We start from the raw sequence: 14,979 nt of genomic DNA on the forward strand, positions 1-14,979 counted from the left end.
CTGTCACTGATACAGACTATGATGGAGCAAGAATCGTGGCATTAGACTGACAGATGGTAGTAAGACTGGGTTGCCTCAGGTACCATGTGCCACAAGTTACAAGAGCATAAAATAAATATGCAGTCTCCGGGTGGAGCTCTCCACCATCATAGCACTGTGCACACAAATGCTTATGTCGGTGTAACTTATGTCACTGTGGGGGTGGTTTAGTCAAACCCCTGAGCATAGGGTGACCAGATAGCAACGGGACAGGGGATGGGGGGGGGGGGGCAATAGGCGCCTATATAAGAAAAAGTCCCAAAAAACAGGACTGTCCCTTTAAAAACGAGACATCTGGTCACCCTACCTGAGCCCCTCAAATTGGAGTCTGTCATCCTGAGCTGGGAGGCTCACTGCCACGGGCTGTGTAGACATATTCCAAGTGTCCTCCCCAGGGAGGATGTAATTTTCAGGAACAAAGTGTGACTGTTTCTAGCGGTATGTATAGAGACTTCGGCAGTCATGTCTCTAGTACTAGTTCTCTGTATAGGCATCCATTTTGATTGCAGATCAGTTTTAGAATCATGAGATGTATGAATGTAAATTTATTGTTCTTTCATACTAAAGATCCCTCTTCACAAGAATAACAAGATGCATTATATTAATAGCAGAAGGAAAGGTGGAAGTATCATTAGAGCATAAAATAAACATTATGCTCTAATATAATATAATAACATTGTCATGTTATTTGCTTGTTATTTTGAGTTGGATGGAATTTGAAGTAACAGCATCTCTCAGGGCAATTTTTATAAATGAAAGTTTTATACTTAGGCTGCATTTATCAGATGTTTTATTCTCCTACTCTCTTTCCAACTCACTGCTTTGTGGGAAGGGAGAAAAGAGGACCTTAAATTGTTTTTCAGTAATCTCTCTACTTTCCTGGACAGAGTTCTAAGAAAACACGTGTGTACAGTTATTTGAATTTTGTCTCAGTGATTACCATGCATAGGTTGTTACATCAAATCAGATATTCCCTGTGCCACAAACTCCATGGTCCTGTTTTATCCACACTTGACAAACATACCTGGAATTCTATTTTTTACATCAAGATATCTGCAGTATTCTTTTGATTGATGAAAAAAAACATAAGTTCAATTATGCATGTTTAATACGAGTTTTGTAATGTTGGGATTGAAAAAAATCCATTTGCCTAGGGCAAGTCGAATCTTTCCTGGACATGTGCCATCAACTTCTATAAAACTCAGCCTTTGATTTAAAAAAAAAAGTTTGTAGCTCTTCTAATTGCAAAGTTAACTATCTAAATGAGCCAAGTGTAATCAATGCAGTGCTATGCAAGTCTGCAGAGAAGCAGCTTCAGTGCCTCTGCTGCTACTCAGAGCTCTGAATAATGCATACTCAGTGATAATCCCAAGGCTGCACAATAGCAAAATTGCTTAACCAAACCAAACCATTCCATTCAAATAAGATGCTCGGATCAGATCTTATGACATGAACACTTTTGCTGCATTTGTTTGAACTAACACCTTGGGGCTGGGATGCTGTCTTTTTATTTTTGTATTGCAGTAGCACCTAGGAGTCCTAGTCATGGGCCAGGACCCCATTGTGCTAGGCAGTGTATAAATGGGTGAAAAACAAACACAATCTCTGCAGTAAAAGTTATAACTTTTTGTAGAGTTTAGACCATTAGATCATCTAGTGTGATCTCTCCAACTAGTGAACACATGGGTGCATGTTTCTAAGTCTGTTTTACATAGATTGCCATCATATGATGCAGGCATGCTTTTGGTACATTCCTTATATCTGCTATTGCAAGAAGAAGGGAAGATAATTTGAGATTGGAATTTAACAGACACAGCCAAGTATGCTTAACATGTTTGTTAATTAAACGTTTTGCACAGTAGGTGCATATTGTGTATGTATGTGGGGAGTTCTTGGCTTTGTACTTTAAGCAGTGTTTATAACAAAATATGCTTTAATTGCAGCAAGAGAGGTTTAGGTTGGACATTAGGAAAAACTTCCTCTCAGGGTAGTTAAGCACTGGAATAAATTACCTAGGGAGGTTGTGGAATCTCTGTCATTGGAGGTTTTTAAGAACAGGTTAGACAATCACGTGCCAGGGATGGTCTTCTAGAGAGAATACTTAATCCTGCCTTGAGTGCAGGGGACTGGAGTAGAAGACTTCTCGACATCCCTTCCAGTCCTATGTGCCATTTTTATATTGGTCTTCTAAATTTGTATGTGAAGGGATAAGTGTACTTGTTAAAGTGAGCCCCTAATTAATATTAACAAATACCGCATTATGCAGTTGGATTTCCTCAGAATCCATTTGCTAGCAGTGCATTTTTGTGCATTACAGGTTGTGGAACCCAAGTCTTGATTTTCTTTGCCTCATTGTTGACTGAATTTATATATATGAATGCTTTTTATACCTGCAGCTTTACCAACTAAGTCCAAATGACAGCCATACCAATTTCTTGGCCTCTCAGGCGGTTTGCTTTGACACTCCTCTTTCCCAATTTCCTTCATTTTTTGTGTAGTCTAAAGGTACATGGTTCCTTAGTGAAAGTGTTGCCAGTTGAAATACAGTCAGTTCCATGTCATCCACAAATTATACAATTATGATACAAATGGATGGGGAAAAATTAAGACTCTGAAGTGTCCTATAGTCTGTTCCTTTTAAGGAGCACAGAAAAAATAGTAAGAAGTTTTCTTCCCCAGGATCTCCTACTTATATCCTGTTTAGCTGCTGTTGCATTTTTAATTTGAAAGCTAACAAGGTCTACTATGTTTACCAGCAAGATGAAATGGGTCAAAATTTTAATGAGCTATCCTTCCCCTCATAATCAAATTGGTTCTAGATGTAAGGGTTTGTGCAAATCATTGAAACAGTTGCCTTTGTCTATAATTTACTCTTCAGACTGGGTTTTGATTTTTGAATGTAACCTTTCAGCCTGTTATCCCCAGTAAAAAGGGAATACTCTGACCTAGACAGTATTAGAGGGCTTAAAATCTCTCTCACATCTTCTCTGATCTCCGGCTGAAGTTGGTGGGTGTGTGTGTGTGTGTGTGTGTGTGTGTGTGTGTGTGTGGTTGTTTTGGGGGGCGGGGAAGCTAAACCTCATCCCTCTGCCCTGGTCTGCAAATAATGTAGAGCAGGGGTCGGCAACCTTTCAGAAGTGGTGTGCCGAGTCTTCATTTATTCACTCTAATTTAAGGTTTCGCATGCCGGTAATACATTTTAACGTTTTTAGGTGGTCTCTTTCCATAAGTCTATATTATATAACTAAACCAGGGGTCGGCAACCTTTCAGAAGTGGTGTGCCGAGTCTTCATTTATTCACTTTCATTTAAGGTTTCGCGTGCCAGTAATACATGTTAACATTTTTAGAAGGTCTCTTTCTATAAGTCTATAATATATAACTAAACTATTCTTGTATGTAAAGTAAATAAGGTTTTTAAAATGTTTAAGAAGCTTCATTTAAAATTAAATTAAAATGCAGAGCCCCCCTGGACCCGGGCAGTGTGAGTGCCACTGAAAATCAGCTCGCGTGCCACCTTCGGCACACGTGCCATAGGTTGCCTACCCCGAACTAAACTATTGTATGTAAAGTAAACAAGGTTTTCAAAATGTTTAAGAAGCGTCATTTAAAATTAAATTAAAATGCTGATCTTACGCCACCAGCCTGCTCAGCCCGCTGCCAGCCTGGGGTTCTATTCACCTAGGCTGGCAGAGGGCTGATCAGGGCCTGCGGCCGGGACCCCAAACCTGGGGGGGGGGGTTGTTTCAGGGGTCAGGGCAGAGGGCTGGGGGAGAGGGTTCAGGGCAAAAGGCTGGGTGTGTGTTGGGGTGTGGGGGGTTCAGGGCAGAGGGATGGGGCTGTGGGGGTGCAGGGCAGAAGGCTGGGGTGTGTGTTGGGGTGTGGGGGGTTCAGGGCAGACGGCTGGGGGTATGGAGGGTGCAGGGCAGAAGGCTGAGTGTGGGGGGGTTCAGGGCAGAGGGATGGGGCTGTGGGGGTGCAGGGCAGAGAGATGGGTGTGTGTTGGGGTGGGGGGGGTTCAGGGCAGAGGGGTGGGGGGTGCAGGGCAGAACGCTGGGGTGCTCGGCTCGTGGGGCTGCTCCCAGCCCCCTGCCCTGAGCGGCTCAGGGCAGGGGGCTGGAAGGGATATGCCCTGTTCCACCCCCTTCCCCCAGGCTCCGTCCCTACCTCTCTCTGCGTCCTCTACGGAGCTGTGTGCACGCGGCCGCTCTTCCCCCTCCCCCTCGCTAGGGCCATCAGCTGATTGGCGCAGGGACAGAGAGGAGGAGGGGCAGGAAAGCACCGCTGGGGGAAGAAGCAGGGGAGGGGGGAAGCTTGGCTGCCGCAGAACCAAGCTTCTGCCTCCTGCCCCTGCAGGGGAGAGGGGGGGGGGGAGGGGGGCCTGAGTAGGGCTGGGGGCTGGGACCGCAGCAGGGAGCTGCGTGCCACTCAAAATCGGCTCGCGTGCCGTGTTTGGCACGCGTGCCATAGATTGCCGACCCCTGATGTAGAGGAAGAGGGCCAACTCAGTAGCTGGCCAGAGTAGGATGGAGGTTTTTGCTCAGCTAATCATTCAGGGTTACAGGTTTGCTTCTTTCTGCTCCCAACATTGGATACCCTTAGAGGATATCCCTGTACGTTTTTTGGCGGCAGGGATTGTCTTTGCTTCGTGTTTTCACAGTACCTAGCACCAGGATCCCAGTTGTATTACACTAGTGCTTAGAAGCTCCTACAATAATAATGTACAACACTCTCTTTCCGAGAATATTCACATTCATACCAGTGATCTAGGAAGGCAAGGGAGAGCAACATCACTGAAAATGGGACAGGTTCTGCACTCACATGTCCCTCATGTTGCTTCCTGCAGTATTGGGGATGTAGCGAATGTAGAGTTTTGCTCACTATTCCTGTTTCCTAGCACAGGTTCTGATGATGAAGAATATTGTGCTGCTACTGCTTTTTTGAACCTACTTTCAATTTCATATTCTTGTTGAAGCCATTACTTAGTATCTATAGTATTACTATACAATATACATAGTAATGTAACTACAGCTGTAGAAAGTGGTGAGATCATTGTGTTTCTTCATGGATAGATGTGGGTGTCTGCTTTATGACAGCAGTTTCCTGATAGAGATGTATGTCACTTATACATCTTCCTAAACTGACTGTGATGTTAATTTTCCCCACTACAGAGAGGAGGATGAGGAAAGTCCCTATGCAACTTCTTCCTATCACCAGTAGATGACCGACACATGATGACCTGCAAACATGGAATGAAGATACAGTTCTTAAAGAACTAAATAATTGATTCAAAAGCAAGCCTTTCAGACTGATTACCGTGGTGTACTTTTTACAAGTCATGAATGGGTAATTTCACTGACTAATTGCACTGAAATTATTTGACCTCTTCTGCCTTCCGCAGGTTAATTTCCTTAAATTATATCAATAAGAGGTGTAAGCCTTGCAAAACTAGCAATTGCCTTCATATTTCTTCTGTGTAAATTGTAGCATGGTAGCAACAATATATCCTTGAAGTCACCTTTATGCAGGATGCATTTATCTTTAGTATACAGTTTGTAAATACTTGTTAAGATATAGTGTGAGATATTTGATTAAATATTTATGGAGAAAGTTACACTTATCACTGGCAAACTTAACTATATAAAATGACTGAAATTTTATGATACTTACATCTTGATTCTGCAGTCCCAATGCAGGCAAATTTGCCACGGAAGTTTTGCCTGCAGCAAGGCTGCAGAACTTATCCCTAAGTTTTGTGTGTGTAAGTGTGCATATATAAATAACATCTGTGTGTTCCTGTAAAGGATTAATTTAGCCCTCAATTTTGATTGGGTAAAGAAAGCGTTTAGGGGAAAAAGTTATAGTAAGAGGTATTTTTCTTTGTGTTATAGTGACATTTGAATTGTTCATAAATGTATTCTTGTGTGCAGATATATTTTCAGTGTAATTTTATTAAACAACCCCCCCCCCCATAATAAATGAATATTCTTCATTATGTAGTCTGTCTGGTTTTCACTAATCCACTATAGTTAGGACTTTTCCATCAGTTTTTAAATGGGAATTTCAGAGCAAAAAGTGTGTGCTTTTTATTGCTTCAATATGAGTAATAATCCATCTTCCTGAAGTTGCAAAGATTCTTTACCCCAGCTTTCTTTAATTTTTACACTGAAATATCAAAATTGGCAGGTTCTTGCTTCTCATTTACTTGGAGGACTTTTGCGATCTTTAGAGGACTGGAAATATGATAGGGGAGGCCTAAACCTTTTCATATAAATTGCTTCCATTTTAATTAGTCTATTTCAGGGGGGAAATTGGCCACTTTCTTAATGAGCACTAAGTAGTTGATGTTCTCACTAACCCATCAAGAGGGCTAACGATTAGGAAATCTGCACTAAAAGCTAGAAACTGAAGTAGCTACGTCTGCTTCAAAGGGACAAATTTGATATTTGTACAGAGCCTGAGGAAACCTACTTTGTGCAGAGATATGCAAGAGATCGTGGGGGGTGGGGTGAGGTGAGGGAGTAATCCTTTCCCCTTACCAAATACACATACACAGAGCACCAGCATAGCCATGGCTGATACATGTACCCTCATACTACATGTGGGTGGCTCTCCATTTCTTCCTCAAGCTCCTTTTCTGTGTTGCCCCAGAGCACTGATTTGCAGTAAGCAGGAGTTGTGGGGTCCTTGATCTCTGCTGTCCAATGCAGAACTGCCATGTGCAGGATGGAGATGGGGATGAAGAAAGATTTCATTCTCAGATAGAGTTAAATCTCTAGGTATCCAGAGTGATATGGTATATAGTACTAGAAAGGAAAACTGCCCAGGGACTGGGGAGTGATGGTGATAAACAAAATCTCACCACTGTCTTGACTTTGTCTTTAAAGCATACATGCTTTTAAACTGCCTGAAATATGGAAATCACAATCTACTAATCTGTGAAAAGGGAATATAGAGTCCATGGGTAAAGATTGAACACTAGAATCATTTAATGGCTGTGTAACTTTCATTGCTACAATCTGAGAGCAAACGTAGTGTTTATGCTGCTATTGGAGACATCCTTTGGTTCTCTACACAGTTCTGTCAAAAAAAACCCTCTTTAACTCCTAAAATCATTTGTGCTATTTTAGTATTGGGCCTCTCCGTAAGCGAGACTGTTAACCATGTTATTGTGTTGCATGCACAAGTGAGGCCTAGAATACAAACAAATACATTTTCACTTGTGACTAAACGTTGCGATTCATATCTGCAAAGCTGAAAAGCAAAAACACCTAACATGCTCTACCCACTTGCGTTGTGAGAGTCAGTGTTAGAATTAAAGGGCTGTATATCTCTACAGCATTGTGTCTGAACTTCTATTTGTGGCCCATCGAGATCTACAACCTATCCTGAAAGATGATCCTTTACTCTCACAGATCTTGGGAGACAGACCTGTCCTCGCTTACAGACAACCCCCCAACCTAAAGCAAATACTCACCAGCAACAACACATCACTGAACAAAAACACTGACCCAGGAACCTATCCTTGTAACAAAGCCCGATGCCAACTCTGTCCACATATCTATTCAAGTGACATCATCACAGGGCCTAATCACATCAGCCATACCATCAGGGGCTCGTTCACCTGCACATCTACCAATGTGATATATGCCATCATGTGCCAGCAATGCCCCTCTGCCATGTACATTGGCCAAACCGGACAGTCTCTACGCAAAAGAATTAATGGACACAAATCTGACATCAGGAATCATAATACTCAAAAACCAGTGGGAGAACACTTCAACCTGTCTGGCCATTCAATGACAGACCTGCGGGTGGCTATCTTACAACAGAAAAACTTCAAAAACAGACTCCAGGGAGAGACTGCTGAGCTGGAATTGATATGCAAACTAGATACGATCAACTCAGGATTGAATAAGGACTGGGAATGGCTGAGCCATTACAAACATTGAATCTATCTCCCCTTGTAAGTATTCTCACACTTCTTATCAAACTGTCTGTACTGAGCTATCTTGATTATCACTTCAAAAGTTTTTTTCTCTTACTTAATTGGCCTCTCAGAGTTGGTAAGACAACTCCCACCTGTTCATGCTCTCTGTATGTGTGTATATATATATCTCCTCAATATATGTTTCACTCTATATGCATCCGAAGAAGTGGGCTGTAGCCCACGAAAGCTTATGCTCTAATAAATTTGTTAGTCTCTAAGGTGCCACAAGTACTCCTGTTCTTCTTTCTAGAAAAGTTTCTTTGCAGAAATGGATGTGCTTGATGCAAGGATTCATGGGAGCTAGAAAGCTGTCACTGCTCAACCTGTGGTTAAAGGAAATTAGGTTGTTATTTTAAATGAACAGCAAAAGTGGAAACAGCATCAGAATTGTTGTGCTCCAGGAAAGGTGATGATCCCATTGTTTTCCTCAGTAAAAGGATTTCAAATTGCCAGATGTACGACTCCCTAGGGATAGTGTTAAAATTGATCCAAGCTCTTAGCCCAGATTTGGAGCTGCAGGCAACTGTTGAGAGTTTTATTAGGTTTCATGGCTTGAGAGGGTTTTTCTTTTGACTAATTATTTTAAAAATACTATAGAATGTATCACTAGATAGGCTTATTTAACATTGTATTGTCATCTCAAGCTCTTCATTGATCCACAATTCAATACTATAAAAAACCTGCTTTAAAAATGAAGTGTATTGATGTAAATTCCCATTAGTATGGGCTGCAAGCTTGAACCTTTGGCATAGAGAGAGCCAGCCAGCTCTGGAATGAATTGACATTAGCTGCAATCTCAGTTACGAATTTTTTTTACAGTGACTTCTGTAAATCTTATTTATGTTCTTGCTACAGTCATTTTTCTACCTGTCTAGAATGTCTGTTGCATTTAATCTTCACAAGAGACAAAGAATTGGTGTTTAGGTTGTTACTTTCAAGCACAGTAAATAACCCAATTTTTATATTGGTCCTCTAAATTTGTACGTGAAGGGATAAGCAGTGAATCAGTTCTAAGGACAGGGAGGTCAAGAAACAAGTCAGACAGGACTGTACAAAATCCAATATTGCCAACCCAAAATGTTCAAAAATAGTTTAAAAATAATAAATTTGGGGTTATTTGCCTTCTGGTTTGAGCCTTTAGGATACACTGAAGTCATATTTTCATGACTTTCTCTGCAACCATGAAAATAATTTACTCACATTCCTATTTACCCCACGGTTAACTGTGATAGAAATTAGACTTTGATTCAGGAAATCAAGTGAAAAGTTTTTGGGAATGAAAACTAACATAGGAGGGGAAGGAGAGAAGTAATTTTATACACAATATGCCATCATGGAATAACATGAGCACAAACAGAATCTGCTGAAGTCTCAGAGACGTTATCAATCCGAAATTTATGTCACTTGGAAAGTGTTGGCTCTTAAATTGAATTAGATTTAGTTGCTACACCAAGCCTGGCAAAAGAATGGAAGTCTGAGATTTGTAACCAGAAAAAAATTCCCCTTGCAGTGGGCTTTGTTTCCATTCACTCCCAAGAAGGTAGTAAAATACATCCAGTATCTCAGACATTTGTTCTGACACTTATCAAAAGGTGCATTTCAATTGTACTAAGGATTTCACAAACCCCCATAAACAAAATGGGTTTACACAACTTTCCGGAGAGACCACCCGTTTAAGCTACTTCCTTCCTGGTCTCCCTCCATGTGTGGGAGAAGGGTAGAGTTCCTTTATTTCCCAGTATGCCTTGTTCCAGGCTAGTACTACCAATATTGTTGTCCTTGTGGACTTAATTTTCTAACTCCTTCTGCTCTCCTAGTTCTAAGGAAAAAAGGGACTAGTTGGAAGCCACTAGGAACCAGTTTGAATCTTTACCACTGAATGAAGAAAGGAGTTCCTGTTCATGGAACAGAGCCTTGGGCCCTAAAGCCAGAACCAGCAACATAGACTTCTTTATGAACCTCAGATTACTGCCCCCAAACCACTTCCTCCTTCTTAGCAACCGTATTCCCAGAGTTTGGCAAGCGTGTAACAAGGCTAAATTATGTACATGAGAATGGGTAGGTTAGATGTCAACAGTACTAACTCATGTGAGACAGGGTTGCAAGATCAGGCCCATAGCAAATCACCAAGAAAATCATTGGTTAAATATTATAAGCCATCCACATTTTAGATCTGAATTAAAGGAATTGTCAAGTTAGAAAATAAGAGATATTATAGAGAAGTCATCTGCAGTCCACAGAACTGTAGAATACTGAAAGAAAACACCTAGTGTCTTGTCGGTACAGACATTTTACCAATTAAACTGGTGCAAGTGTGTCCACATACAAAATTACATTGGTTTAAGTAGGTTTAAAAAGCACACCTTGTTTAAACGAGAGCAACTTTGTGGACTAAGACCAATGGAGATATTTTAAGATAGTGAACCTAGATCCTTGCTTTGGTATAGTAGCACAACTGATACCAAAAGATGCATGTAGTTCTCCACCAGTACTGTTCTGGGCCTGAATATTCAGAGTATTCCTTTGTTTAACAGGAATAGTCAGTTTTCCCAGTCTTCATATAGGTTACATCCATGCCAAGATCCAGCATCAAATAAACTACAAGAAGAGTATGTTGTGTATGGTGTGTGATATGAAGTGGGCAAGTTTTGTATCTATTTACATGTGTGTTCCAAATATCAGATAACATGTTTGCAAGTTAGTTTATGAAATACAAGGGCAGTGGTTGGTGGTTTTTATTTATTTTTTAAACGAAGATATAGTTCATTTTAATAGAGATTTAAAATGTGAATCAGTGATTAGAATTAGAACGGTTATCACTCACCATATTTATGAAGCTTTCATCTTTGGGAACTCAGCTACCTTTCAGAGAATTCACATAACAGAATAGTAAAATAAAAATGTAACTAAACCTAGATGATTAGCCAAATCTCAGATTTCTTAATAAATGTGATTCTTCTTCTTTGGCTATTTTAATGAGAAAAGATAGTTCAGACAAGCAACGACAACGTATTTGAGCGTCCTTTAGAATAATTGCAAGTGTCCCATATTTGGTTGCATACAGTGTGCTTATTGCATTAGATCAAATCTGAATAATTTAGCAGATATTTCAGCCCATCTTTGTCTTTACATTTTTATTACAAATAAACAAATTTGCACTCTGAAGTGAGGCTAAAAAATAAAAAAACCTGTAAAGTAATGGATGTCTCCCTGAAAGATTGTGATCTTTCTAAAATTTCTAGTCTAAAGTTAATTACAGAAGTGCACATTGGGTCTGACATTGCAATGTGTACTTGGGCAAATCTCTGTTTCACATGGGGCTCATACAACACTACTATGCTAAAGCACACTAGGAAACCTTTCATGTGCATCTGCAGAGTCTAAAGAGACCAATTAATGCACAACACATTTGTCTGTGTTAGAAATCACGCCCCCATAACGTGCATTACCTGAATGTGTAAACAAACTCTCAGGTAGATTGCAGATGATGCAAAAGGTTTCATCCTAGGCTGATCATGTTAGGAAGTTGTTTTGTAGACAAAAATGTCTTGTAACAAAGCTGAGTCTGTTTTTTTGCTAAGCGTTACAAAAAGTCATTTAATAGAACAGAACAGTTTATTATTCAGTCACTCCAACCAATTTCTTTAAAAGGCAGAGTAATATTTTTTGTAGGTTCCCATGGGCTTTGGTTTACATGTTTTGTTGCCTACATCTAAAAAGCTATTCAATAAGCAATCTTGTTTCCTACTCTGAGAGATGGCTGACTCTTTGAAATTACTCACTGTCTCACAAACAAGTAACGAGAGATAGATATGGAGATTTTCAAAGCAATGGAAGGGAGAGAGCCAGGTCTTCCATTAATTTTAATGAAAAATGTGTGACTAAATCCCCTTCACTACTTTGGAAACTTGAACCTATATTTATTTTGCTTTGTAAAATGAGCCCATTTGAAGTTTAGAGGGCATAGTATGGACCATTACCACTACCAACTTTGCAGTTACCATATCCAACATCTCCATATACTTCTCAGGGATTAAACTAAACATCACAACATCCCTGTTATGTAGTAGATAAGGGATCACTTCATCCCCCTGACCTGGAATGCAGCAGCTGTCAAACAGCCCACTTTTGTTCTTTATATTTAGCTGTTCACTAGAAATAAAGGGCAGTACTTATGAATACAGTAATTTAGCTTCATATATTGCTCTGATTGTCCTTCCTAGAACTGGAGAGGAGTCCAGACTGTAAAGTTCCAATTCAGAGGTGGACTGGAGCTTCCACAAAGTTTGCAGGAGTTCAGATCTGTGGCTTTTGTTTGGGCCCATCTCTAGCTCTAAACCTGAAGAAGAGCTAGATTATACCTCATTGATTTAATGCCTCTGGTGTGCAGGATCAGGCTCTCCAGAGTACAGAGGAAAGCTCAAAATGATGTAGGTTTAATTTTTTTTTAGCTTAAGCATTTGCTGTGGTTTCACTTTTAGCATTTGTCGTATTGTTTGTTATGTACAGGCCTAATCCATTTAAGTAGGTTGGAATGCAGTCATTGACTTCAGTGGGAGCAGGACTAGGGCCTCATTAAATTAACACCAACAAGATACACGTGGGCCTCAAGTCATGGGTATAGTTTCATTATAGAGACCTCAAGGCTGCCTTGCTGAATGCTTCTAGTTATTCTATGTTACTTTAATGGCACCCAAATGCTGCTTCCCATTACAGGTAAGCCATGATCTCTGCCCAAGGAGCTTACAAACTATTTCAGACATTCTGCTCTTTGCATCACACGTGGAATAGTTGTACCTTATTTGACAAGCCAAAACTGCTTTATTTATATGGCCAGTACACCATATAAATGATCAGGAAACATCAGGAGATCTGTTGCTCTGGATCCATTGTAACCTTTCACTCCACATTCTTTATGAAAATATGCTTATGATATGAATATGACATAGCAGATATACTTTATGCAAGGTGGTGCATGTAAGATATTGGAAAGGTTTTGATTTACTGAATCTGATCCAAAAATGATACAGGCATACAAATTGTATCTGAAGTTAGGAATATTGACTATGTATCTGTATTTCAAATGTGTTACTTTGAGTGTCACCCCCAACTAGCCCTTCAGGTACAACAATGGAAAAGCCAGACAGGGCTAATGGCTCATTAGCAAAAACAATGGACTGTGAAAGAACTTAGTCTTCCTGTGAACACTCCAGACAGCGTACAAGTAATGGCTGCCACAGCCTTGCAGAGACCTGGGTCTGAGTCACCTGGTACTGGACCCACCCCTTGGAATGCCAGTGTTCTGCCACTGGGAGACAAAAGGGTTCCCGACTTACATAAGAGCTATGTGAGGCAGAGGAGTGACATCATCATGGTTCTCCTCTGTCTCCCCACCCAAAGAGACACTGAAAAACACCCGAAAGCAAGAACTGAACTGGGGGGAGAAGGTTTGAGCCCAAGCTGGAAGGGTGTCTAGCTTGTGAGTAACACCTGAAGTCTTAAGCTGGAAACCTGTGTAGCTGCCTTTCAAGACTTTCTCTGGGAGATGTCCACCTTAATTGAATTGGCCTCGTTAGCACAGACCCCCCAATTGGTAAGGCAACTCCCATCTTTTCATGTGCTGTAATATTTATACTGCTTACTGTATTTTTCACTCCATGCATCTGATGAAGTGGGTTTTAGCCCATGAAAGCTTATACCCAAATAAATGTGTTAGTCTCTATGGTGCCACAAGGACTCCTCGTTGTTGGAGCTGATCAGTGTTTGGGGAGAGGTGGCTGTGCAGGGACCCAGGATGCCCCGTGATCACCTCCCCCCCACTTCCCACAAGACCCATTGTCAAAATGGGGAGAGCGGCACTGTGGGATAGCTGCCATAGAGAACTGCTCTCATGGCAATGGAAGTGCTGCTAATGTAAACACTCTGACACCTGAGGAATTAAGTGAGTACACAAACCAGCGCTTTACTTTCACTGGTACAAGTGTAGACATAGACTTATTCAGGAAATAAGCAGGGAGAGGGAACCCAGGCTGGTTGAGCAAGAGAGGTTCAGTGAAATCCCAGTACATCAGGTGGTATCCCAGAAGGGGGGGGTCCAATCCATCACATCCATATCTAACAGTTAGCTAAGTACTGAGATAAAATCTTGGTCCCATTGAAGTTAATGGGAATTTTGCACTCATGCATTGTGAAGGGAGGCCAGACTATGATTTCAGTTATGCCTGGCTAAATCCAGAGTAGTTACACTTAAATCAATGGAGTTACTACAGCTATTCCAGTTGACAACTGAGATGAGAATCTGTTACTAGAACCTTCATTTCAACCTGTCTTTCCCAAGAGCTCAGTTGGCTTGAGCTTCCACTGTCCCCCACCCCAGGTAGGTATTTACATCTGTGTGGGAGAGGAACTCACTACCAGAGCAAAATTGTAGTACTTTAGTCTCATTTTTCACCAGTGGGAGTAGCTAAACAAAGCTGCAAGGTAATAGAGCATCATGCCTCCTGTATTAACCAGGTATCCTGTAGACTAAAGATGTTATCTGGGTCCTTGACTGCATCACCAGTGGTAGCAACAGTGGAAGCTATAGTGCAGATAGGGTTCAGGCCTGAGTATGCTACGTCTTCCACTGTTGCGACAACTGGTGGTGAAATGTGGCTGCAAAGTTTGCTGGTGAGGACACAGCTATGGCTACTCCCTTTGGGGCGGATCCTACAGTCCTTATTAGTCAGAACTCCCATTTACCCTGAAACAAGTTTTATAACTAGGATATCTCCATTAATTTATTTTATCTCCTAGAACTGGAAGGGACCTTGAAAGGTCATTGAGTCCAGCCCCCTGCCTTCACTAGCAGGACCAAGTACTGATTTTGCCCCAGATCCCTAAATGGCCCCCTCAAGGATTGAACTCACAACCCTGGGTTTAGCAGGCCAATGCTCAAACCTCAAGTATGGAC

At 41.1% G+C, this 14,979-nt stretch overlaps 1 protein-coding gene across 1 annotated transcript in view; it reads left to right on the forward strand.

Moving 5' to 3' along the window:
• The window catches only part of LYSMD2 (LysM domain containing 2), a 28,458-nt gene extending 22,430 nt beyond the window's left edge, over window positions 1-6,028 (forward strand). The window contains exon 3 of the mRNA XM_065412044.1: window positions 5,209-6,028. Within this exon, the coding sequence (XP_065268116.1) occupies window positions 5,209-5,257 (49 nt within the window). The 3' untranslated portion in view covers window positions 5,258-6,028. The remainder of the gene's footprint in view (window positions 1-5,208) is intronic.
• The last annotated feature ends 8,951 nt before the right edge of the window (window positions 6,029-14,979 follow it).

This window comes from Emys orbicularis, chromosome 10, assembly GCF_028017835.1.
Source record: "Emys orbicularis isolate rEmyOrb1 chromosome 10, rEmyOrb1.hap1, whole genome shotgun sequence".
NCBI classification, from domain to species: Eukaryota; Metazoa; Chordata; order Testudines; family Emydidae; genus Emys; species Emys orbicularis.